The sequence below is a fragment of the Elephas maximus genome, chromosome 19 (assembly GCF_024166365.1).
Source record: "Elephas maximus indicus isolate mEleMax1 chromosome 19, mEleMax1 primary haplotype, whole genome shotgun sequence".
Classification (NCBI taxonomy): Eukaryota; Metazoa; Chordata; class Mammalia; order Proboscidea; family Elephantidae; genus Elephas; species Elephas maximus.
In genome coordinates, this window is record NC_064837.1 from 32,773,923 (window position 1) to 32,800,621 (window position 26,699).

Below are 26,699 nucleotides of genomic sequence, written 5' to 3' on the forward strand. Positions count from 1 at the left end.
GGGTCATGTGGGCTGTGGTTCATGTGATCCATTAGTCCTTTAGACTAATTGCTCCCTTGAGTCTTTGATTTTCTTCATTCTCCTTTGCTTCGGACTGGAAGATGCCAGTAGTCTTATCTTAGGTGGTTGCTTGCAAGCTTTTAAGACCCCAGACACTACTCACCAAAGTAGGACACTGAGCATTGTGTTTATGGACTATGTTGTGCCAATTGGTGTAGATGTTCCCCGAGTCTATAGTCTTTGTCTTCTAGCCTAAGAACTTCATCTGCGAGGTGTTTGGTTATGTCCAAGAGGTTTCCCTGACCATATCCCTTGTGTGCTGTATATGTGCTGCACCTACAGCCATGTATGTAGAAATATTTACCACCAAAGCTATATTTACTGATGGATGTGTTCCCTTACATCCTCCCACACCTCATGGCATATCTATCAACCTATTTGCCTATTCATAAATCATTGTTGTTAATACTGTTCCTGCAGGGTTGTCTAAGCTATAGTAGTTACTGTAGCTTCCCTTCATTCTTGCATTCCTCTAGTGTCCTCTCTTGCCTTGGTTATGTTGTAATGGCTTCCCCATGTTATATATTGCCTTTACCTTCGCTAAAGTTAACTCACGTCTTCTATCTAATTGGTAGTTTCCCTCCCTCCCTCTCCTGTCCCTAGTAACCTCCGAAGAATGTTTTTACCTTTTTTCCTGTGTGTAAACCTTTTGTTGTTACTTTATAGTAGTGGTCTCATACAATATTTATTCTTTTGTGATTGACTTATTTCAGTCAGCATAATTTCCTCCAAATTCATCCATGTTGTGAAATGGTTAATGAATTTGTCATTATTCTTTATCATTGCGTAGTATTTCATTGTATGTATGTATCACATTTTGTTAATCCATTCAACTTTTGATAGCATTAAGGTTGTTTCCATCTTTTTGCTATTGTGAATAATGCTGCAGTGAACATGGGTGTGCATGTGTCTATTTGTGTCACGGCTCTTCTTTCTTTAGGGTGTATACCTAGGAGTGGGATTGCTGGATCATATAGTATTTCTATTTCTAACTTTTTGAGGAAGCATCATACCATTTTCCAAAGTGGTTGACCATTTTACATTCCCACCAACACTGTATAAGAGTTTCATTTGCTCCCCAACCTCACCAACATTTGTTATTTTCTGTCTTTTTGATTAGTGACAGCAATATCCAGTTAAAGTGGTATCTTCTTGTAGATTTGATTTGCATTTCTCTAATGTCGGAATCAACTCGACGGCACTGGGTTTTTTTTTGTAATGACTGATGATCGTGAGCATTTCCTCATGTGTCTGCCTGCTACCTGAATGTCTTCTTTGGTGTAATGTCTGTTCATATCCTTTGCCCATGTTTTAATTGGATTGTCTTTTTGTTGTTGAGGCATTGAAGTATCTTATAGATTAGATCCTTGTTGGATGTGATGAACCCCAAATTTTTTTCCCAGTCTGTAGGTTCCCCTTTTACTCTTTTTATGAAGTCTTTTGATGAGCATAAGTGTTTAATTTTTAGGAGATCACACATATTTAGTTTATATTCTGGTGTTTGTTCATTGTTAGTTACGGTTTGTATATTATTTATGCCATATATTAGGGCCCCCAGTGTTGTCTCTATTCTTTTCTTCCATGATCTTTATAGTTTTAGGTTTTATATTTAGGTCTTTGATCCATTTTGAATTAGTTTTTGTGTTTGGTGTGAGGTACGGGTCCTATTTCATTTTTTTTACAGATGGACATCGAGTTTTACCAGCAGTATTTGTTTAAGAGAGTGTCTTTTCCCCTTTTAATGGACTTTGGGACTTTTTTAAAAATCAGCTGACTGTAGGTTTTTTTTTCCCATCTCGGCCATTCTAGTGGGAGTGAAATGATATCTCATTGTGGTTTCGATTTGCATTTTTCTGATGGATAATGATGTTAGCACCTTTTCATGTGTCGGTTGGCCATTTGAGTAACCTCTTTGGTGAAATGTCTGTTCTGTCATTCACTTTTACAGCTGTATAATAATTTCTTCATTGTTTTAGATTGCCTAATATTGGCCTAGTAGGTCCTGGCTTCTATGTGTACTTCTTTGGGAAGACCAAAAATAAAATGACCTAAAAGATGGAGAGGGGAGGAAGCAGAACAGCTTGGTGAGGTATAGTGGGGACCGCATATTTTGGCCTGTTCATTTACATTTCAGTGTTTGGCACAGTATAAATATAGTAACTCTCCAGCAGATACAGAGAATTCTATTCTGTGGTTCCTTTTGCAGTTGGAGACTCAGGGTCAATAGAATTTGAGTTTGTAGCTTTAATAAAGGCATGCACCAAACTTGTTTGAAGCCCCTTACATAAATGTGTCTGTTTTTGCCAACATTTTTTAATCTTTTTGTTGTTGTCGTTATTCGTCTTTTGGGCAATATGATTACTTCTTAAAACATTTGTAAGCAAAAATATATTACCTCAGTTCTAATGGAACATTGGCCAGGATTATTAACAAAACCTTGGATTTTATCACCCTTTAAAATCTTAATTAAGAAAACATTTCTTTGATAAATCACTTATGATGAACTTTGGTCTTCCATTCTAACTATAAAATTAGGTAACACATTATTTGGTATTTAGGGTTAAGGTTTTTGATTCCTTTGATTTCAAAAGCTTAGCTTTATTTTGGAGAGGTAGAAGAATCCTGCTGCTATGTCATGAATCACATATCTTGGCATGTGTAGTTGTCATTTTTCAAGGCCCTGTAATGTTCTTGGTAATTTAAGTACCCAGCCAAAGGACCTTGCACAAAGGACTTAAAATCTAGCATTTTTTTTTTCCTACCAAGAGAAATATTTCCAGGTTGTGATCAGAAGAAAGAATTTTGTAAATGTAACTTTTTCTTATGAATATATACTGCAGTTCCATTATGCTGTATGTTGACAAAATTGAAGGCAAAGAAGAAGCTGTAGCTATAACAAGAAGGTTGAGTCCTGTGATTAGGGGTGTTGACTGGATTGAGCACATTCCTTTAGTGGTACTCAGGCTGCCTTATTGCCCACTTGTTTTGTTTGTAATTAGAAGTATTGCTTTTGATGGATTTAAAGCTGACTTGTGTTTAACTCTGAATAATATAAAGGTCTTTATTCCGATTGTACTTTGAGAGGCTTGAAGAATCTTTTCTCATGTAATTTTCATTGACAAGTTAAAATCAGCCATCAAAAAACCCTATGGTGTACAGATCTACTCTGGAATTGACTTGATGGCAGCTGTTTTTTTTAGTTGTATGCTGTTGTAGACATGTCATCCTGTGGGCACTGTTTCAAGAATTAGGAGGCTGCCTGGGGAAACAAGCTCCTTCTGTTCCATTGATTAAGCTCTTACTATGTGCAAATAGCTTTCTATACACATTTTCTCATCTAATATATACTATGAAGTAGTAGTTATCCCAAGCTAGACAGCTAGTAAGAGGTGGAATTGGAATTCCAACCCAGTTCTGAACTTTAGGTTCAAAACCCGTGATCTAAGAGCTATGCTTCATTGCTTCCCAAACATGATAGCAGAAGATACGTCATGCAAGTAATTTGGCATCATTCAGTTTTATTTTTCATTTGTACTTTCAGATTCTCATAGTTATCTTTTTTAGACGACTGCAAATGCTACCTGTTACTCTATCTACACCCTTTTAACATTTGCTCATCACCAATAATTTATTCAATAATCATGTAAATGTTACGTGATAGACGACAGGGAGACTATGTTGGTCAACCTAGAAATAATCCTGGCTCTCCTGGATTTTTGCGAACTATAAAATTACATTTGCTTTTGAGTAAGTGTGAGTAGACAGAAAGTCAATCTGTGTCCAAACCATAGCCCTGTTTCTGTTTCTACTTCATGCACAGGGCTCCTTTCTTTTGATTTTACTTAACTGTCCCGCCTGTGAGACTCAGGTTAAGAAAATAAGCATATCTTGGTTAAACATTTTTTTTAATTGCCTGTTTATGAAGTACCAAAACATGGATGAGGCTTAGATGATGTCTACGAATATAGTTAAGTAGAGTTAGCTAAGAAGTAGGACTGGCATAAATAGTTTCTCCGTTACCCAATCCCCATCTCTTCACCCAGCTCTACATTGTATATGAGATGGCTTCAGGAAAACACCAGAGTTCTAGTTTTCTCACGCTGTCAGACTCCTTCTTTCAACATATCTGGTACAACATAAGAAAGACTGATTACTTACTATGCTCATCATCTGGATGTATAGGTGTTTTTGCCACCGTGCCTAACAGTGTGATTTCCTCTCTTCCGTAAGGTAAATATAGGTACTCTTGCTTAAAATTCTTAAACATTTTTAATCAAAGCTGTATATGTACATCTCGTCTGTCAGTTTGTCATACTGTGGGGGCTTGCATGTTGCTGCGATGCTGGAAGCTGTGCCACTGGTATTCAAATACCAGCAGGGTCACCCATGACGGACAGGTTTCAGCTGAGCTTCCAAGGTAAGACAGACTAGGAAGAAGGACCCGGCAATCTACTTCTGAAAAGAATTAGCTAGTAAAAACCTTATGAATAGCAGCGGAACATTGTCTGATATAGTGCCGGAAGATGAGCCCTCCAGATTGGAAGACACTCAAAATATGACTGGGGAAGAGCTGCCTCCTCAAAGTAGAGTCTACTTTAATGACGCGGATGGAGTCAAGCTTTTGGGGCCTTCATTTGCTGATGTGGCATGACTCAAATGAGAAGAAATAGCTGCAAACATCCGTTAATAGGTGGAACATGGAATGTGTCTAGGAAAATTGGAAATAGTCAAAAATGAAGTGGAACATATAAAGGTGGATATCCTAGGCATTAGTGAGCTGAAATAGACTGGTATTGGCCATTTTGAATTGGACAATCTACTATGCCAGGAATGACAACTTGAAGAGGAATGGCGTTGCATTTATTGTCAAGAGCATTTCAAGATCTATCCTGAAGTACAACACTGTCAGTGATAGGATAATATCAATATGCCTACAAGGAAGACCAGTTAATAACAACTATCATTCAAATTTATGCATCAATCACTAAGGCTAAAGATGAAGAAATTGAAGATTTTAACCAACTTCTGCAGTGTGAAATTGATTGAACATGCAGTCAGGATGCATTGATAATTACTGGTGATTGGCATGTGAAAGTTGGAAACAAAGAAGAAGGATTGGTAGTTGGAAAATATGGCCTTGGTGATAGAAACAGTGCCGGAGATTGAACGATAGAATTTTGAAAGACCAACAACTTCTTTGTTGCAAATATTTTTTTTCACCAACATAAACTGTGACCATATACATTAACTTCGCCAGATGGAATACACAGGAATTAAATCGACTACATCTGTGGAAAAAGACAATGGAAAAGCTCAACATCATCAGTCAGAACAAGGCTGGGGCCCAACCACAGAACAGACCATCAATTGCTAATAGGCAAGTTAAAGTTGAAGTTGAAAAAAATTTCTACAAGTCCATGAGAACCAAAGTACGACCTTGAGTATATCCCACCTGAAGAGACCATCTCAGGAATAGATTTCACATGTTGAACACTAATGACCAAAAACCAGATGAGTTGTGGAATGGCATCAAGGACATCATACATAAAGAAAGCAAGAGGTCATTGAAAAGACAAGAAGGAAAAAAAAGACAAAAATGGATGTCAGAATAGACTCTGAAACTTGCTCTTGAATGTAGAGTAACTAAAGTGAAAGAAAGAAATGATGAATTAAAAGAGCTTAACAGATTTCAAAGGGCGGCTCGAGAAGACAAAGTAAAGTATTCTAATGATACGTGCAAAGAGCTGGAGATAGAAAACAAAAAGGGAAGAACATGCTCAACATTTCTCAAGCTGAAAGAACTGAAGACAAAATTCAAGCCTTGAGTTGCAGTAGTGAAAAATTCTATGTATTAAATGACACAGGAAGCATCAAAAAGAAGATGGAAGGAATACACAGAGTCACCATACCAGAAAGAATTTGTCAGCATTCAACCATTTCAGGCAGTAGTATATGATCAGGAACCAATGGTACTAAAGGAAGAAGTCCAAGCTGCACTGAAGGCATTGGCAAAAAACAAGGGTACAGAAGTTGACAGAATACCAGTTGAGATGTTTCAACAAAAGGATGCATCACTGGAGGTGCTCACTTGTCTATGCCAAGAAATTTGGAAGACAGCTACCTGGCTGACCGACTGGAAGAGATTCATATTTGTGCCCATTCCCAAGAAAGGTGATCCAACAGAATGCAGAAATTATTGAACAGTATCATTAATGTCACACACAAGTAAAATTTTGCTGAAGAGCATTCAAAAGCAGCTACAACAGTATATCAGTAGGGAACTACCAGAAATTCAAGCCGGATTCTGAAGAGGATGTGGAACCAGGGATATCATTGCCGATGTCAGATGGATTCTGGCTGAAAGCAGAGAATACCAGAAAGATGTTTACCTGTGTTTTATTGACTATGCTAAGGCATTCGACTGTGTGGATCATAACACATTATAGATAACATTGCAAAGAATGGTGTCTTAGTCATCTAGTGCTGCTGTACAGAAATACCACAAGTGTATGGCTTTAAGATTCTCTCACAGTCGAGTAGGCTACAAGTCCAAATTCAGGTCATCAGCTCCAAGGGAAATCTTTCTCTCTCTGTTGGCTCTGGAGGAAGTTCCTTGTCTTCAATCTTCCCCTGGTTGAAGAGCTTCTCAGGCACAGGGACCCCGGGTGCAAAGGACGTGCTCTGCTCCTGGTGCTGCTTTCTTGGTGGTATGAGGTCCCCAACTCTCTGCTTGCTTCTCTTTCCTTTCATCTCTTAAGAGATAAAAGGTGGTGCAGGCCGCACCCCAGGGAAACTCCCTTTACATTGGATCAGGGAGGTGACCTGAGTAAGGGTGGTGTTAAAATCCTACCCTAATCCTCTTAACATAAGATTACAGTCACAAAATGGAGGACAACCACACCATCATGGAATCATGGCCTAACTAAGTTGATGCACATATTTTTGGGGGGACCTAATTCAATCCGTGACAAATGGGAATTCCAGAACACTTAATTCTGCTCATGAGGAACCTGTACATAGACCAACAGGCAGTTGTTCAAACAGAACAAGGGTATACTGTGTGATTTAAAGTCAGGAAAGGTGTGTGTCAGGGTTGTATCCTTTTACCATACCTATTCAATCTGTTTGCTGATCAAATAATCCCAGAACCTGGACTCCATGAAGGACAGGGCATCAAGATTGGAGGAAGACTCATTAACAACCTGCGTTATGCATGACAAAACCTGGTTTGCTGAAAGTGGAGAAGACTTGAAGCACTTACTGATGAAGATCAAAGATCACAGCCTTCAGTATGGATTGCACCTCAACGTAAGGAAAACAAAAATCCTCACAACTGGACCAATAAGCAAGAACATCATAAACGGGGAGAAGATTGAAGTTGTCAAGGAGTTCATTTTAGTTGGATCCACAATCAACAGCCATGGAAGCAGCAGTCAAGAAATCAAAAGTCGCATTGCATTAGGCAAATCTGCTGCAAAAGACCTCTATAAAGTATTGAAAAGCAAAGATGTCACCTTGAAGACTAAGGTGTGCCTGACCCAAGCCATGGGTTTTTCAGTTATCTCATATGTATGCGAAAGCTGGACAATGAATAAGGAAGACCGAAGAAGAATTGATGGCTTTGAATTATGACGTTGGCAAAGAATATTGAATACACCATGGACTGTCAGAAGAGTAAACAAATCTGTCTGGGAAAAAGTACCAAATGCTTCTTAGAAGCAATGATGGTGAGACTTCATCTTACATACTTTGGACATGTTATCAGGAAGGACCGATTCCTGGAGAAGGACATCATGCTTGGTAAAGTAGAGGGCCATTGAAAAAGAAGAAGACTCTCAATGAGATGGATTGATACAGTGACTGTAACACTGGGCTCAAGTATAACAACGGTTGTGAAGATGGTGCAGGACTGGGCAGTGTTTCATTCTGTTGTTCATAGGGTCGCTATGAGTCCGAACCAACTTGAGGGCACCTAACAGGAAAAACAGCAAGCAACAAAATGATCCTACATAGAGCAAACAAACAAAAGATAGGTATTATATACAAGATATACAATATGATCATCACCCAATAAATTCCCCCTGTGCATGTTTCCAGGCAATTTTTGCTTCCACATTCCCCAGAAGCAACCAGTTTTCTGATTTTTTTCCAGTGTAGATTAGTTTTGTTTGTTCTAGGTCTTCCTATATCATTTTACACTATGTATTCTTTTTGCGTAAGGCTTCTTTCATGCTGCATAATGTTTGTGAGATTCACCCGTGTTGTGTTTCAATAGTTCGCTCCTTTTTATTGATGAGTAGTGTTCCAGTGTATGGATTGGAATGTGTAACTTATTGATGGACAGCTGGGTTGTTTCCAGTTTGTGCCTAATATGAATAAAGCTGCTGGGATCATAATATGTAGGTCTTTTTGTAAACCCATGCGTTAATTTCTTTTAGGTAACCTAGGAGTAGAATTGCTGCTACATAGGATAGGAATATATTTAGTTTTTTTTTTTTAAACAAATTTCCAGATCTTTTTCCAAATTGGTTATGCCATTTTACATTCCCACCAACAATATCTCAGAATTCCAGTTGTTCCACAACCTCACCACATATGGTACTGTCTACCTTTATAATTTTAGCTGTTGTTGTTTTAATTACCGTTTCCCTTATTTATGTGTTTGTTGGCCATTAGTATTTTTTTTATGACTTAGTTACCTGTACAGTTTTTTTGTCCATTAAAAAAATTTTTTTTTAAATTGAGTTTTAGAAGTCATTGGAGGATTTTAGTCAGAGGTAGACAATAATATGTCTTATAAAAATAGAAAAGATATGATAAGGAGCGGATTTGGGTGGAAAGATAGTGAGTTTGGTTTTAAATAGTTCTGAAAGTGTGGACTATGGACTGGTGCTGGTCCAGGAACTGGTGACAGTCAGTGACGTATTTGTTACTGGCTGCAAGGAGTAAATACAGAAAATGGGAGTTGGCTTTTGGGAAGCCTATAACCATTTGCAGAAACCCTGGTGGCATAGTGGCTAAGTGCTACAGATGCTAACCAAAGGGTCAGCAGTTTGAATCCACCAGGCGCTCCTTGGAAACTCTGTGGGGCAGTTCTTTCTGTCCTGTAGGGTCGCTATGAGTCAGAATTGGCTCGACAGCAAAGGGTTTGGTTTGTTTTGGCTTATAGCTATTTGCCAGTGTACATCGTCCAAACTCGTGAGTTTGTAGTGTACAAAAATATCTAATTGTGCCAGATTGGAAATTAAAAAAGCAAAACTACATTAAAAACAAAAACAAAAAATTGTTCTTCATAACAAATGATTTGATAGAACCCCTATCAATAGGACATCCAGTTCTAGGAGGAGTTGTTGATGACGATGAGTGTGTTTTAGACATTGCACAATCATGTACTATTTCATTTAATACAAATAGTATCCCAGCGATTATTAACATTCATTTTAAAGGTTGTTACACTGTAGGTGGGGATAGAATGGGATGTACAAGTTTTAAGGAGTTTGAATTGCAGACTGAGGAGCTGGACTTAATGTTTCAGCCAGTGGCAGATACATTCCAAAGCAGTATTTAGTAAAGACTGATCTTGTGGTGGCCGCAGGGAGTCAGTTGCAACATCATCTACGTGTGAGGTGAACTAAGGTATTGTTTGTGAGAGTATTACAGAAAACTTTGTTAACTGATAAGACATTTAGAAGGGAAGAAAGAGTTGTAAAAGATGTTTCCAAGTTCTTGACCTAGGGTTGGTACTGCCTTTAATGCAAGATGGTGTAGTTTTAGAAGAAATAGAATTTGATTATTACATTTAGATTTACATTGTGTAAAAAATTATGGAAGGGAAAAACATGCATTTTATAGTGTCTTATATGAGAAAAGTTTCAAATTTAAAGTCATCTGGTATTTTTCCAAACCCTTTTTTTACTCTCTTAAAATGGCTGCTTAGTTTTCTCATCTTCTCTTGAAATACTTAATATTTAAAAAATAATTCTTGAAAATGTTTTCATTACAGCTCCTAGAAGATGGCAGTTGAACTGCATGAAATAGTATATTTTAGCCTTTAAAGTTAGCATTTGTTTTCTTGGAGCTTTGTGTGTACTTCAAAAATGTGACACTAGGTGTCACTAACACATTGAGCTAAGAAAAGTACAGCTGCTTTTGAAAGGAAATATTTGCAAAACATACAAGTCATATTTGAGGTAAATATCCATCAGCCTATTATTTATGAGAAGTCGAGTGCCAGTAGACCTTGTCATGTTGAGATTGCTAGCCAGGAAACAATTGTTATGCGTTCAGTTGGGTGCAGTACAAGATCAAGAATTTTGGATACACTGGTAAGCAGACAAAGTTTGAATTAGCTGTATCAGTTTCCTAGGGCTGCTGTAACAAAGTACCACAATCTGGGTGGCTTAAAACAACAGAAAGTGTTGTCTCAGGTTCTGGAGGCTAGAATTCTGAAGTCAGAGAGACCATGCTCTCTCTGAAGGCTGTAGGGGAAGATCCGTCCCTGTACTTCCTCACAGTCCTTGCCGAAAATTTTTTGGTCAGTCTCTGTCTCTGTCGTCACATGGCCGACTTCATTCTCTGTGTGTGGTTGTCTCTGTGTGTCTTCCTTTTTTTTTTATAAGGACATGAGTTATATTGGGTTAGGGTCCACCTATTCCAGTGTGACCTACTGTTAACCAATAACACCTTCAAAGACTATTTCCAAACAAGGTCGTATTCACAGGTACCAGGGATCAGGATTTCAACACACACAAATATATTTATTTGTTTTTTAATAATTTTTTTTTGTGTTATAGTTGAAAGCTTACACAGCAAATTAGGTTCCTCTTTAAAAATTTTTATACAAATTGTTCAGTGCCATTGAGTTACAATTACAGTTACAATTTTTACAATGTGTCAGCATTCTTATCATTTCTATTTTGTTTGTTCTATTTCCATTGCTCTAGCTTCCTTTCCCTTCCATTCCTTCTCATCTTTGCTTTTGGTAAGTGTTAACTGTTTGGTCTCATCATAGTTAATTGTTTAAGGAAGCACATTACTCATGGGTGATATTGTTTATTTTATAAGCCAGCCTATTATTTGGCTGAAAGATGACCTAGCAGAAATAGCTTCAGATCTAAGTTCAAAGGGTATTTTAGGGTGATAATCTCAGAGGTTCCTCTAGTCTCTGTTGGTCTGGTAGGTCTGGCCTTTTTTAGGAATTTGAGTTTTGTTCTACATTTTTCTCCCATTCTGCCAGGGACCTTATGTTGTGTCCCTGGTCAGAATGATCAGTGGTGGTAGCTGGGCACCATCTAGTTCTTCTGGTCTCAGGTTAAAAGAGGTTGTGGTTTGTGTGGGCTGTTAGTCCCTTGGACTAGTTTCTTCTTTGAGCCTTTGATTTCTTTGATTATCTTTTTGTTCCATATGAATATAGAAAAAGAAGAAGAGAGACCAATAAATGGCAGCTCTCAAGCTTTTAAGACCCAAGACACTACTCACCAAACTTGAAAGTAGAGCATTATCTTTGTGAACTATGCTATGCGACTTGACTAAGTTGTCCCTTGAGACTATGGTCCCAAGCCTTTTGACCAAGTAAACCAATCCCAGGAGTTGTTTGGACACGTCTAGAAGCCTCCATAACTCTGTTCCCTGTGTGGTTTGTTATATATGTAGATATGTATGCAGCACACACAAATGTGTAGACATATGCCTATAGATCAACACAACTTTTTGAGGATACAAATCAACCCATAACATGAGCCCAATCAAAAAATTGCCCTTGTTGGAAATAGGGCCTTATTTTGTTTGATCTAACCTTTTACTAGAAAAAGAAATAATGAATGGCTTTGTAATCATATGTAGTGCAAGGGAATTGGATGTCAGGGAATGAATAGTAGCAGAAATGATGAATAATGTTGAAATAACTTCTGTAATCTACCTATGTTGGTAGAGGAAAATTTTTTTACAGTATATTCCTTATGAAGTCCCATAATTACCACTTTGGAGAAGTCTTGCATCTGAAATTTGATTATTTCCTTGTGTTCTTATAATGAGTTTATTTATTGTATTTTTGTTGCTTTGGCATAGACTGTCCACTTTTTGTGAGTTTAAATTTATTAGTATAAATTGAACTTTTTCTTGTTTAAAATATTTTTCATGTTTTTCTACTCTAAAACAGAAGATATTCTTTGGACACAGCTAAACTTTGAGTCTGTGGAAGGCATTTATTCTTTTGCTGTAAATTTTATTCTATATGCATGCAGGAAATTACATAAATTTTAAGCATACAGCTTAATGAATTTTTGTGTATGTAAATAACCTCCTAACCATCACCCAGATTAAGATACAATGTTTCCAGAACCTCAGAAGGATCCCTCATGCCCTTTCCCAGTCAATACTGCCCTTGCACCCCCCAGTTAACCATTATTATAACTTTTCTCACCATAGATTTAGTTTTTTTTTCCTATTCAGCTATTTCATAAAAGTATGATAAATAGTTAACACAGGATGTACTCTTATGTTTGGCTTCTTTCCCTTAACATTATGGCTGTGAGATTCATTCACATTATTATGTGTACTAGTAATTTGTTCTTATTTTTCCTGTGTGGTATTCTATCATATGAATGCATTGTCTTTTAAAAAAATTCATTACACCGCTGATAAACATTTTGGTTTTCAGTTTAGAAGTTTTATGAATAAAGCAGCTCTGAACTTTTCATGTACGTCTTTTGGTGGACATATATACTCATTTCTCCTGGGAGTAGACCTAGAAGTAGAATTGTTAGGGTAGGTGTATGTTTCACTCTAGTAGATACTGCCAAACAGTTTCCACAGTGGTTTTGCCAACATGTAATCCCACCAGCAATGTATGAAAATTCCATTTGCTCCACAGTCTCATCAATACTTGGTGTTGTCAGTCTTTTTAATTTTAGCCATTCTACTGGGTATATGTTGGGATCTCGTTGTGGGATTTTTAAAATGCTTTTTATTTTGCAATAATTTCAGACTTTCAGAAAAAACCTTTGACAACTACAAGGAGCTCCCATATATCCTCTACCCAGATTCACCAATTATGGTTTATCAATATTCTCAATATTTTTATCTATTTATGCATGTAATTTTTTCCTGAACCATTTGTAAGTTGGAGAAATCATATCCTTTTCCATTAAAAATTCAGTGTATATTTCCTAAGAACATGCACATTATATTATAGAACCACAGCACAATTATCAAAACTAGGATATTTACATTTGGTACAATGTTGTTGGTGGTTCCAACTCAAAGTGACCCCATGTATAACAGAACAAAACATTACTGTGTCCTGTGCCATCCTTATAATAGTAGGTATGTTTGAGCCCATTGTTGCAGCCACTCATCTCATTGAGGGCCTTCCTCTTTTTCGCTGACCCACTACTTTACCAAGTATGATGTTCTCTGGGGGTTGGCCCCTGTTGATAACATATCCAATGTAAGCAAGACAGAGTCTTGCCATCCTTGCTTCAAAGGAACATTCTGTCTGTACTTCTTCCAATACAGATTTGTTCGTTCTCTGGCAGTCCGTGGTATATTCAGTATTTTTTGACAACACCATAATTCAAATGCGTCAGTTCTTCTTCGGCCTTCCTTTTTTATTGTCCAGCTTTTGTATGTGTATGAGTCTATTGAAAATACCATGGCTTGGGTCAGGTGCACCCATAGGACTTTTATGTAATCCGTGTTCCATATTCAAATTTCATCAGTTGTCCTAATAGTTTTCTTTATAGTTATGATTTTTTTCTAGGTGTAGGATCCAATCCAGGGTATCAATTTAGTGTATCTTTGGTTTTTTTTACGTTAATGTGGATCAGTTCCTCAGTGTTTTCTTCCTTGACCTAGACGTTTTAAAAAGAGCATAAAACCCTGTTGCTGTCAAGTTGATTCCGATTCATAGCAACCCTGTAGGACAGAGTAGAACTGCCCCCGTAGGGTTTCCAAAGGATTCAAACTGCCGACCTTTTGGTTAGCAGCCAAACTTTTAACCACTGTGCCATAGGAGAGTTATTTTGTAGAATAGCTCTGTGTTTGGCTGCTTTTTCCTCATGACTGGGTTTAGGTTATTTATTTATTTTGGCAGAAATACCACTGCATTGATCCTTCTCATTGATGTTAGCAGGATGCACATGATATTGGTTTGTCTCGATATTGGTAATATTAGGTTTAATGATTTGGTTAATGTAACAGGGGCCAGATATCATCACTGTAGAGTTACTTTTTTTTCCTGTAAATATTTACATTATATAGTATTTTTGACATATGGAAATTTTTAATGTTTTCAATATTTCAGTAACCAAGTCATTTCAAAAGAACACAATTATTCCCACATAATTTCTTGAAAAGAACTTCTTTCTCCTACTGACTTGAAACACCAATTGGATTTTCTCTTCTGTTTCTTTGCTCTGTTTATACCAGTACCTTATTGCTAAAATTACTATAGGTTTAAAAAGTGTTTTTTCATATTTGATATGGCAGGCACCTCCTGCTCTAATTCAGTCTTCCCACCCTGATTTTCTTTTAGATTTCCGCACATTTATTTATGTAAATTAATGTTAGATTCATTTTATCAAATTCTTCCCAAACCCTCTACTGAGATTTTGATTGCAGTTATCAGAAATGTGTAGATTAATTTGGAGAAGACTGATGTTTTTACAATACTGAGTTTTCTTATCTTAAGACACAGTGGCTTTATTTGAATTATTCAGTAAAGTGTTACAGCTTTTCTTTTTGAAACCCTGTACTCTTCTTGTTAAGATTATTTTCAGATATTTGATATTTTGGTTGCTATTGTGAATAAACTTTTTTCCCATACTAGGTAAAAAAAATATTTCTTTCCACACATATATATATATATATTATTTCCCATCTGAATAGTCTGATGGAATAGGGCAGTTTTAGGGTTACAGAAAAATGGAATGGAAAGTATAGAGAGTTCCCATGTATTCCTCTCCCCGTTTCTCCTGTTAAGGTTTTGCGTTGTTGTGATACATTTGCTAGAATTAAACAAATATTGATACATGATTATTAACTGAAGATCATAGTTTACATTATATAGATTACATTTATTCTTTGTGTTGTATAGTTCTATGAATGCATAATTTCATGTGTTCACCATTGCAGTATCATGCAGAATAGTTTTACTGTCCTAAAAATCTCCTGTGTTCCACCTACTCACCCTTCTCCCATTCTGCCCAAGCCCTGGCAACCACTGATCTTTTTGCTGCCTCTATCATTTTATTTTTTCTAGAATGTCATATAGTTGAAATCACAGTATATCACCTTTTCAGACTGGATTCCTTCACTTAGCAATATGCGTTTAAGGGTCCTCTAGGTCTTTTTGTGACTTGATAGCTTATTCCTTTTTATTGCTAAATAATCCCTTTTGTGCGGATGAACCACAGGTTGTTTCTCCATTCATCTGTTGAAAAACGTCTTGGTTGCTTCCGGCTTTCGGCAATTATGACTAAAGCTGGTATGAACATTTGTGTGCAGGTTTTGGTGTGGACATAGCTTTTATCTCATTGAGGTAAATACCTAGAAGCATGATTGCTGGATCGTATGGTAAGACGTGTTTAGTTTTTTAAGAAACTGCTAAACTACCTTCCAGAATGGGTTTACTATTTTGCATTCCCACAGCCTCAGATGAGAGTTCCTGTTGCCGCACGTCCTCAGCGGCATTTGATGTTGTCAGTGTTTTAGATTTTAGTAATAGGTGGGTTTTTTTGGGGGGGGGTTAATAGGAGGTGGTGATATCTCATTGTTGTTTCATTTGCAATTTGCTAATGACATATAAAGGAGCTTTGGTGGTGCAGCGGTTAAAACCTTGGCTGCTAAACAAAAGGTTAGCAGATCGAATCCACCAGGCACTCCTTGGAAAGCCTATGGGGCAGTTCTACTCTGTTTTATAGGACCACCATGAGACTGAATCACTCGATGCCAGTGGGTTTGGTTTTGGTTAATGACATGTAATGTGGAGCATTATTTTGTGTGCTTATTTGCCATCTGTATATCTGTGTTGAGGTTACTTTCAGAATCCTTGACTACTTCTTAATTGGATTGTTTGTTTTCTTGCTGTTGAGTTTTAAGAGTTCACTGTATATTTTTGGATTTATGTCCTTTATCAGATATGTTTTGTAGATACTTTCTCCCAGTCTGTACATTTAAAAAATTAAGACTAAATATGCATACCATAAAAGGTACAAGTCTCAGGTTTAACTCAATGACTTTTCTCCTGTGCTCATGTGTGTGTGTTTTTCTATTATGTATGTATGTTGTGTGTCTGTATGCACATATACCATCACCACTGGGAACAAAATGTAGGACATTTTTCTCACTGACTGAAAGTTCTCCAGTCAGTTCTCACCATTCCCCTAGGTAATGACTATTCTGACCATAGATTTGTTTTGCCTGTATTGATCTTCATATATATATATATATATGTGTGTGTGTGTGTGTATATAACCATGTAGTACATACTCTTTTAGGCTTGCATAGTTTTTTGTCACCTTATTTCTTAGATTCATCATGTTTTGTGTGTTTTAATTTTTATCAATGTGTTTTATTCCACTGTTTGACTATACCACAGCTTATCTATTCTCCTTTTGATACACATTGGTTCCATTATGCACTTCTGTCTCCAATATCTGAGAGTTCCAGTTGTTCCACTTGCTACCATTGGTATTGTCAGTCATTTTTAATCATGTTGCCAATCTTACAAGTTAGTAGGATACCTATTTTGTAGGAGAAAAAATATTAGGCTTATATTTAATATAATTGGTTTTTCCTTGGTTAGGTATCTATTGCAAAATGATCTTCTTTTAATCAACAGGCTATACCAGGATAGGCTTACAATACCAACAAAATATAACAAACTAAGTCTTTTAAAAGTGGAAAAAGGATATATGCCAAAATTGGCTTATCTTGGGTACTGTTTTCTCTTTTCAGTTGGACACCTATTCAGCATGTAATAAAAATAATGAGTTAAAGGGAATCCAGTTTGTGTGTCTGAGTGATTATGAAGTGTTTATGACAGCTGCTAGGCTGACACTCTCAGTAATGGTGTTACATTGACTTCTGAACACCTTCCAGCCTGCCTCCAGGCGTGTGTGTCTGTGTAGTCTGAGTGGTTTTACATTAACATCTACCCTGAGTAAGATCTTTTGACTACAGAAGTGTTACTTGCAAATGGAAGATACCATTAGGTCTGCTTCAAAGGACTGGAATGATATTTGGATTGGTGGGTGCTGAAGTAATGGCTGGGTTTTGAAGTGTAATGTCTAAATTTGTGTTGCATAACGGGAGGAACGTGTGAGTTCAAACTGCTCTTCTTTGATCTTCCTTTTCGAAAATCAGACTGAAGGGGAAAGGTTAAAGTAGTCTTAAAATACTCCTGTCTATGTGTGCAAAAATTAGAAGTATGAAAATATGATTACAAGTTCCATTCATTATTTGGGTTCTGTGGTTTTCATATTGTTCTTGAAACTCACTTCCGTCTTGCCTCAAATTTTGTATTTTGAATTTAGTGTCAAGACCAAAATACAGACTGGGTTGCAGTCTCCTTTATGTGGTTAGCAAATATCTGTTCTATAAGTTGTTAGTTCTCACAAATATGCATTTTAGGTGGTTTTTGTGGTTTGCATTTTTTTCTTTGCTGGTATACAGAGACGGTTATGGAGATACTGACACTCTGACATTAACTGAAGCATTTGTGGTTAGGAAGGCAAAAACTTGTCTCCCTTTTTTCCCTTAATTTTAGGAACTTTCAAAAAGACTGCTTTTTTCTATTAAGAATACTTCCCCCGAGCTGTGCTATCTTAAGTTTTTTAAAATTGTTGGAGCAGAACTGTAACACAGAATAGCAAACTGGCAGTAACTTGTTAGAGCAAAGAGACTTGAGTTTAAAAACTGTTCTGAGTGCATTGTATTAAAAGGAGAGCTTAATGCCTCTTTGGGCTGGTCAGTTTAACATTAGGTCTGCAATTTTTTTTCTTGTTTTCTTATCTCCTAAATGAACAGATATCACCAGATTGACTCACAGGGTGATTCTAGGGCGAGGCTGTCAGCTTATTAGAGATTGCTTTGTAGTTACAATGTCCACTTGTGTAGACAGGTAAGGTCTTTTGTTGCTTTAGTAACTGAGTTCCTGACTAAAATGACCATATTTCTCCCTCCTTTTCTTTCTAATTCAAAAATTTTATTGGTGTTACTTTTCAAGATAAAAAAAAAAAAGACTCTTTTTAAGGAACTTCATTTCAGTTGTGTCTGTATGATTAGTATGAATGACACAAATAGAAAAGATTGATAACTATACAAGGAGCTCTGGCGGCTCAGTGTTTGACAGCTCATCTACCAACCAAAAAGTCAGCGGTTCAAACCCAGCAGCCACTTTGCGGGAGAAAAATGTGGCAGTCTGCTTCCTTAAAGATTACGCCTTGAAAACCCTATAGGGTAGTTCTACTCTGTCCTGTAGGCTCGCTGTGAGACAGCATTCACTCCATGGCAGTGGGTTTTTTGTTTTATAGACGTGTATATTTATATTGGCTACTTTTAAATAACTAGTCGTAAAGAAAACATGTTGCAGCTAAAAGCTAAAAACATTATATAAATGCATAGAAGTTGGAATAAGTGTGGAATATTTGCTAGAGGGTATAGACTGGTTTGATCTTGAGTAGGAGTCTGTAGATTAGTGGAAAAGGCTGCATAGATGAGATATTGCTTACCACCTTGGCGATAGTCCTTTTCTTGAGGGCTGTAAAATATAAAAAAAAACCAGTGCCATACAGCATAGGACATAATATATCTGTTGGGTCAAGAACTGAGTTGTACCAAAATGTGTTCTGTGAAATGGTACTATAACATATTTCTAGTTATTAAATAACATGATTTGAGAACAGTAGGGCCAAGGCTAAGTACCACTACGGTGGAAATAATGAGGCTAGTCATTATTCTTGCCAGTTTAGCAAGCTGATATGGATAGATGCAAAGTCATTTATTCATTGATTCAACAGATATTTTCTTAGTTTAATTATTGTTTATTTAATGACATCTATGTCATGCACTTTTAAATACATAATTTAATCATTGTCGCTGCCCTGTTAGATAGATATTATCAGACTCATTTAGCAGATTCATATAGCTTAATAAACACAACTCCAGTTTACTTGCTGTTAGAACATTTCCCTGTGTTAGAATCATTAATGTTATTTATGTGTGATATTTGTAAATGATGACCTGGCATATTCTATGCACTTACCCACAGGCCATGGTTTTGGGAATAAGAATGAAGCTCCCTCTTGTGTCAGGTATTGGTTGCTTATTGTTCCCAGGTAGAACCAGAAGTGTTATTTACCCATATATAAGAAGAGGAATATGAAGTGAAAAAATTTTTTTCCTTATTTATTTTTTATTGTACCTTAAATGATGATGGTTTACAGAACAAACTAGTTTCTCGTTAAACAGTTAGTACACATATTGTTTTATGACATTGGTTAACAACCCCACGACATGTCAGCACTCTCCCATCTGAATCTTGGGTTTCCTATTACCAGCTTTCCTGTCCCCTCCTGCCTTCTAGTCCTTGCCCCTGGGCTGGTGTGCCCCTTAAGTCTCATTTTGTTTAATGGGCCTGTATAATCTTTGGCCGAAGGGAGAAATGCAGGAGTGACTTCATTACTGAGCTGAAAGGGTGTCTCAGGGTTTCTCCAGTCCCTTGGATTAATCATGAAAGGTATTTTTGACTGAAAGGCAAGGTGTACTTGAGATGGATGTGAGGAGTTTTTTCCTATTGTCTTTCATGTCTGTTGGCTTGGTCTTTTAATTCATATTCCCAGCCTTGGAAATAGTTAGCTATGTATACTGTAGTCATTTTCAAAAAATAGGTAAAATACTACCTTAAAAAGAGTTTTTTTTTTTTTTTTTCATTTTAAAGGTGACAACTTGTTAAAGTATCAAGAAAAAGAACTAGTAATCAGATTATCTTTTGTATTTCAACTGAGTTATAGGGAAAGATAAATTTTTGGATGTTTTCTGTCTTTAACAGGGACTGAATTTACTTTGCTTGTCTCTGTGTTAATTTTTACTGTCAATATTTTTCTACTTCAGGGGACATCATGGTGCTATAATCTAGCCATTCTACCTTAGTAGAAGCAAAAGATAGACCCAGTGCTTATTACTGAATTTAGAATTAAGATATGAATTTGATTAGGAACAAAAAGCTCTGCCTTTTTCAAGAGCTATTGAAATGAGGTCTTGAAATTCATTCATATTCTATCCTGTTTATCATATCATATTCTACTCCTGGAAATCAGGAGTGCTTTGGTACAAAAGGCTTACATCATCTGTCCTGATGGAGGGCCACTGCCATAAAGTATTTAGTTTGAGGCAGAGTTACTTTTCCAGAGGAGACTGATTTATCATTCACCAGGCATAATAGATGTAAATCCATAATTTCGTAAAAATCAGACAGCTCGATAAATAGGGCGAGAGACTTTTATGGATATTCCATGAAATAACTTCTTGCCGTCGAGTCAATTCTGACTCATAGTGACCCTATAGGACAGAGTAGAACTGCCCTGTAGGGTTTCCAAGGGGTGGCTGGTGGATTCAAACTGCTGACCTTTTGGTTAGCAGCTGAGCTCTTAACCACCGTGCTACCAGGTCTTCATTCCTTGAAATGGGATAACTAAGTGGCCAATAAGCATGTGAAAGGTGTTCAGTCAGCCTCCTGAGTCATGAGGAAAATGCACATTAAAACCATAGTGAGATGCCATTACACATCCTCTCGAACGGCTGACAACAGTATTAGTTGGTTAGGATATGGGGCAGATAGAGCTCTCATACATTGCTGGTGGAAGTGGAAATCAGCGCAATCACTTTGGGAAACTACTTTGTTAGGATCTACTAAAGGTGTACATGTGCTTACCCTATTATCCAGCAGTTCCACTACTACATATATACCCAAAAGAAATGCATATGCATACTCCTCAAAAGACATGTGCAAGAATATTCATAGCTGTATTCTTTGTTATTTTCAAAAAGCTATAATCATGGCTCTCCTACAACTATAAAGGAACATGTATCGTAGATTTTATTCAGCTCATTAATGAGGTATTAGGCAAGTTGTTACAATGAGTTCAAAGGAGGATATGAAGACATATATTAAAAAAAAAAAACCCGCTGCCGTTGATGAATGTTAAAATGAATTTGCTAGTAGACACAAACCTGGTTAATATCCTCATTATTGTTAGTTGCAGGCAAGTAGATTCTGACTCACATTGACCCCAAGAGTGCAGAGTAGAACTGTGCTCCTTAGTTTTGAACGCTGTGATCTTTCAAAAGCAGATTGCCAGGCCTTACTTTTGAGGCACCTCGGGTTGGGTTTGAACTACAACCTTTTGGTTAGTAGTCCAGTGCTTAACCATTTGGGACACCCAGGGATTCATACAATATCCTGTTAGTACTAACTGTATTGTTTGGAATCATCTTTGTCATAGGGTGAAATTCAATTTATTATCTACCAGACAATACTAATTTGCATTTCTATGGACAAGAATTAATTGCGTTACTACCAGTTTTTTACACTTTATAAAATTGTAAAATAACCCAATTGAAGACAAAAGTGCAGATCCCTATACAATCAGATAACTCCAAAGTGTCCACTAGATAATTGTTGATAATCCGTTGAAAGAACACCTGATAATCTTTTTCCCATTTCAAACTATTTCACAGTTTTCCTGACATCTTAAGAGCCCCAAACTAGAAAGAACCCAGAAGTCCGTCAGTCAGTAGTAGAATGGATAAATCATAGTGTTTTCACATAATGGGAATCCATATAGTAACAGAAATGAAGAAACTACAACCATAAGGAAGAGTATCGATGAATTTCATAAGCATAATGATAAGCCATGAAATCACTCACAAAAGAGTACATAATGTGATCCATTTAACAAGTAAAGCTTATGTAAAATATTAGAAGTTGGGATACTGGTTATGGTTACTCTTGGGTTGATGTTAGTGACTGGGAAGTGGAGTGGAGGGAACTTCAGTACCCAGAATGTTCTGTTTCTTGATGTCTGTGGTGGTAACAAAGGTATATAAACTTTGAAAACTCGTTAAAATGTATGCATACTCATGTTTTGTATATTTTTTGTATATATGTTATCTGCAAATAAAAAGATTGCTCCCTTCTGCCCACCAAAATCAATTTCAGGCCACAGCGAGTACTTTGACTTGTGTCAGGTGGAGGTGTGAATGTGTATGCCTGTTCCAGTTCTGTGGTATTGTAGAGCATTATTTTTATTGTCCGTGGTATTTGATTGGATTTTCTATTTTGTAGTCAGAAAGTCTTTGAAAAGACATCAAGATTTAAGATACAGGTTTGGTTCTTAGGCCTAGATGACTTTCACTTACTTTTAAAATTCTCTGAAAACACTTCTAAAGTTTTCCCAGAACTTTTATAACCATTTGTATATGTGTATTGTTGTCTCGGCTGTTATAATTTCCTTTGCCTTAGATTTTTTAGATTGAGTTGTAAGATTCTAAACGTGTGCTCCTCACCCCCCAGCCTTTTTGGTTTGGTATGTAATTTGCATATTTTCACCATGCGAAAGCTATTTTCTATGGTTGGAAAAGATTTTTTTCCTACGGTGTGAACAAATCATTCTTTGTTCTCGTTATTGTGCCTCCAAACTGGTACGTCCGGTTTATGCCCCAAACAACAAAAGTCTGTCATCAGAAATTAACATACCAGTAAGAACAAAGGCAGAGACCCATGAGGAGCTCTTGGAGAGGTTTCCTCCCTGTTCACTCCTCTCTCCAAGTTGCTGCATTTGCCAGGAAGCTGGAACGTTGCTTGTTACACTCCTTCCTTGTAGTTCTGGTCTTGTATTTATTGTTATTGTTGGTTTAAAAGTGAATTTACAGCTTCTGGTAATTCTTTTCAGGATATATAAAATCCTGATCTCTGAGATTCTTTGCCATTTTCAATAACAGTTCTTTTTAAGAAACTTAAAATACCACTTCTGAAAGCCTTTTTAAATTTTACTTTAACGTAATCAGTTTTGACACTCATTTCTTTGAAAGCAAAACATTACTAGTGAACATGCTGCATAAAGTTATGAGAGGCAGCTTAGAGAAGCACCAAGGCAGAGTCTGTAAGGACACGTCCATCCTTTCTGAAATGTATATGGTCTCTCCATATATACTTTGTTAGCGCTGTTTCTGTTCAGATGATATTCTTATGTAGAATTTGCACATACTGTTTGAAGAGTTCTTTTCTCTGGGAAGCTAGAGATTTGTAACTCACAGAGGATAACTTAGAATTATGCTTCTAATTTCAGTAGGTTGCACGATCCTGTCTTTAACATATGCATAAATATCTATAGTGGCAGAATGTTTCTTACCCCTTCTCTTATTTTACAATTCAGTAAGATTCTAGAGCCTTAGCTTAGAGGTAATGAAGGTTGGGTAATAAATGTTAGATGCATTTTACAATCAGTTGTAGTGTTTTTTTTTTTTTTTTTCACCTGTTGCTGTATCTACAAGGAGGCATTTAGAAAAGAAGCTTAGAACAAAATAGGGCATTTCGGTTTGTTTTGAAAGCTGTTATGCTGAAAAGCATGGTGTGTTCAGATTTCAAAATGTTTTCAAAAACCTCTTCACAAAGTAAGCGCTTGTGTATTAAATACAGTGATAACAAACCTTTAGTGTATTATGATAATGCCAATACCCAAACCAAAAACCAAACCCAGTGCCATCGAGTCGATTCCGACTCATAGCTGACCCTATAGGACAGAGAGAACTGCCCCATAAGAGTTTCCAAGGAGCGCCTGGCAGATTCAAACTGCCAGCCCTTTGGTTAGCAGCCATAGCACTTAAGCACTATGCCACGAGGGTTTCCAATGCCAATACAGATTTGTTTAATTTTTTATTATCCAGTATAATTGAGTATAGCAGGTCAGTTAAGTATGTTTAGGGTTTTTTTTTTTTTTAATGTTAAGGCTTTATTTGATAGAACCTGAAACTAAATGCTAGGCCTCTGGCATATGGAAATGATAGTAAAGAGTGATAGGTTTTGAGTTAGAATAGTATGATTTGTTATAGGTGTAACAAGTGAGAAATATCTTTTATTACTCTGAATTATAGTTTCAGTGCATGTTCTACAGTATTGTAATTTATTTTCATTTCCTTGTTAATAGAAATAATGTACATTAGAGAAAGCTATTATTTAATCCGTTGTCCAGGAAACAACTTATTTTCAAAAATTAAATGACTTGGCAGATTTTTTATTCTTCTAGCTATTGTTAAAATTTCATGAGTCAGGTAGGAAGAGATAGCCATTAATGCATCTGTAATGGAATTAGATTAGGCAGTTGACATACATACCTTTTATAGTATGTGTGCTTAAAATCAGAGACTGTAATTTTTATATTTCAGAGAATGCACCTACACTGGGTAGGAGGTTAAACAAAATGACCTTTTATGGCTATTTCTAAATTTTAAATGCTGTTCCATAATAACAAAATGTAGTCCTAAGAACTGTAATATATAATGGCCATTATTTTTATTTGGAAGAATTTAATTGAACTTTACAAAGGCATTTATATAGTAAATAGGTTCTTAAAATTTACTATACTTCGTTTGTAGCTTTTGTATGTTTAATTGGTGATAGGTGGTGCTATTGTTTCAGAATTAGTCCTAAGAGTCTAGCATGCCTGACATCCCCTGCATCCTCCAACTTTGGGGTTGCAGCAGTTAACAGCAGGTACCACACCCCAAAAACCACACAGGGACTCCTAATCTAAAGGATAGCTCTCCAGATTTATAGTTTAATATGAGAAGATTTATAAGTCTTTTACTTCATAATGTATACATTGTTGATATTTTGAACTGCTTGTTTGGCAGGTCTATTAAAAAAAAAAAAAAATCAGTGTGCTTCTTACCAGATCTGTATCTTTATCTGTCGTAGGTTTTTTTCTGTTTAGAACTTGTTTTATAATGTTTGCCATTTTCCCTATATGATATTATATATTCCATCAAATACTAGATGATTATGAAGATGAATTGAGAACTATAGTACCATTTATTGTTAGTCCGGAGAGCCTTTCTTAACTAATACTAATTTAATCAGTTTAACACTTCAGTTCAGCAGCAAACTGTTCTCTTGAGCCACCATTTTTGAAAGGCGCTTACTTTCACACTTGACACATATATTAGCATACGCTTCTTACTCTTTGGATTAATAGCATACCGTATTCCTTATGCCTGAGGAATAAATCTGGTATTACTCAAAATGAATGGGCATTCATACAGTATACAGAAAGTGATAAAAATGATGACATTTAAAGATGCTGCCATATTTACCTTTCTTCTTCATCGAGTTTTGAGATTAAAAGTATCCTTCAGGTTTTTTAGCAGCTTTACCTTTTCAGTTTAGAAATGAGAATATAGGCTTTTATAGCTTAAATGATTTACTCCAGGTTAACGGCTACTTACTTGGAGAACCATGACTGGAACTTACAATTACATTCTGCTTGAGTGTATTTGCAATATTAGATGCTCTGCTTTTTCTCTTACTACAACATATTTGCTAAAGTTGCTACAGTGTTTAAAAATCAGCTTTTCAGAATACTAAGAATATTTACCTCTCTCTGACATGGAAAACTGAATATTAATTAAAAAAATCATAGTTGCTAAGCTCTAAAATGGAAGACAGTTATGCAGGAACTGAACAGACGTGTAGTAGTTAATAAAGATAAAAGTTACTGACTTCCAGAAGGTACCTGGTCATGTTGAGCGTGTACTCTTATAATTTTCCAAAAATATTTATGGAGATTGGAGATTTGAGTGTACTTAATATGTATTTAAAAAAAGATTTTTTTTTTATATGTTTGGCCAACCATAAATAATAATGTTAGGACCTGAGTCTTTATTTACTGAATTTTTTTGTCTTCTCTTATACAGATCAGTGGGGAAGCACAGGAACTCTTCTCTGTTCGACACGGCCCAATTCGAGCTGCTAGAATCTTGCCTGCTCCACAGTTTGGTGAGTGGAGCCCTTAAGGAAAAACAAATCATTCAGAAAGAGTTTCTCTTTTGTTGGTCTTGGACTACAGACACCAAGAATGATAACTAAAGTCTGTCTTCCTCCAAGTGTCTATTCCCTTTTCCCTCCTCCCCCTAAGACCAAACTTTTAGTTCTGTCGGTTGAGATGGAAATAGGTAATCTTAACCAATTCAATATGGCCATTCACTTTCTGCTGTGGTTTTGATTTATCTTCATTCTCTTTGATCTCTCTTTAGCCTCTGACTTTGCTGGCTCTTTCTTGAAGCCCTCTTCTCTCTTGGCTTTCACTGGCATCTTTCTTCCCTTTGTTATGTTTCTGGATTAACTTTCTTCTCTGGGTATTCCCCAAGTCTTTGTTTTTCTCCTGGCTTTGCCCCTCCTCTCTCCCTACACTTACTGTCTTGGAGAGCTTGGTTTTCACTATTATCTGTCTTCTAGATGACTCTGTTGTCTGTATCTCCACCCATGTCAGGGCTTGTGACTTTGCAGCTCTCTTTTAATAGCTAATACTTCTTCATGTTGTATTTGAAGTATTGTGTTTTTTCTGTTTATTTAAAAAAAATTC

The 26,699-nt window shown here is 36.5% G+C and overlaps 1 protein-coding gene across 1 annotated transcript in view; it reads left to right on the plus strand.

Moving 5' to 3' along the window:
• The window catches only part of BCAS3 (BCAS3 microtubule associated cell migration factor), a gene marked incomplete at its 5' end in the record, with an annotated part of 619,175 nt that overhangs the window by 25,942 nt on the left and 566,534 nt on the right, over positions 1–26,699 (plus strand). Inside the window, one exon of the mRNA XM_049861336.1 lies at positions 26,032–26,113. Within this exon, the coding sequence (XP_049717293.1) occupies positions 26,032–26,113 (82 nt within the window). The remainder of the gene's footprint in view (positions 1–26,031; positions 26,114–26,699) is intronic.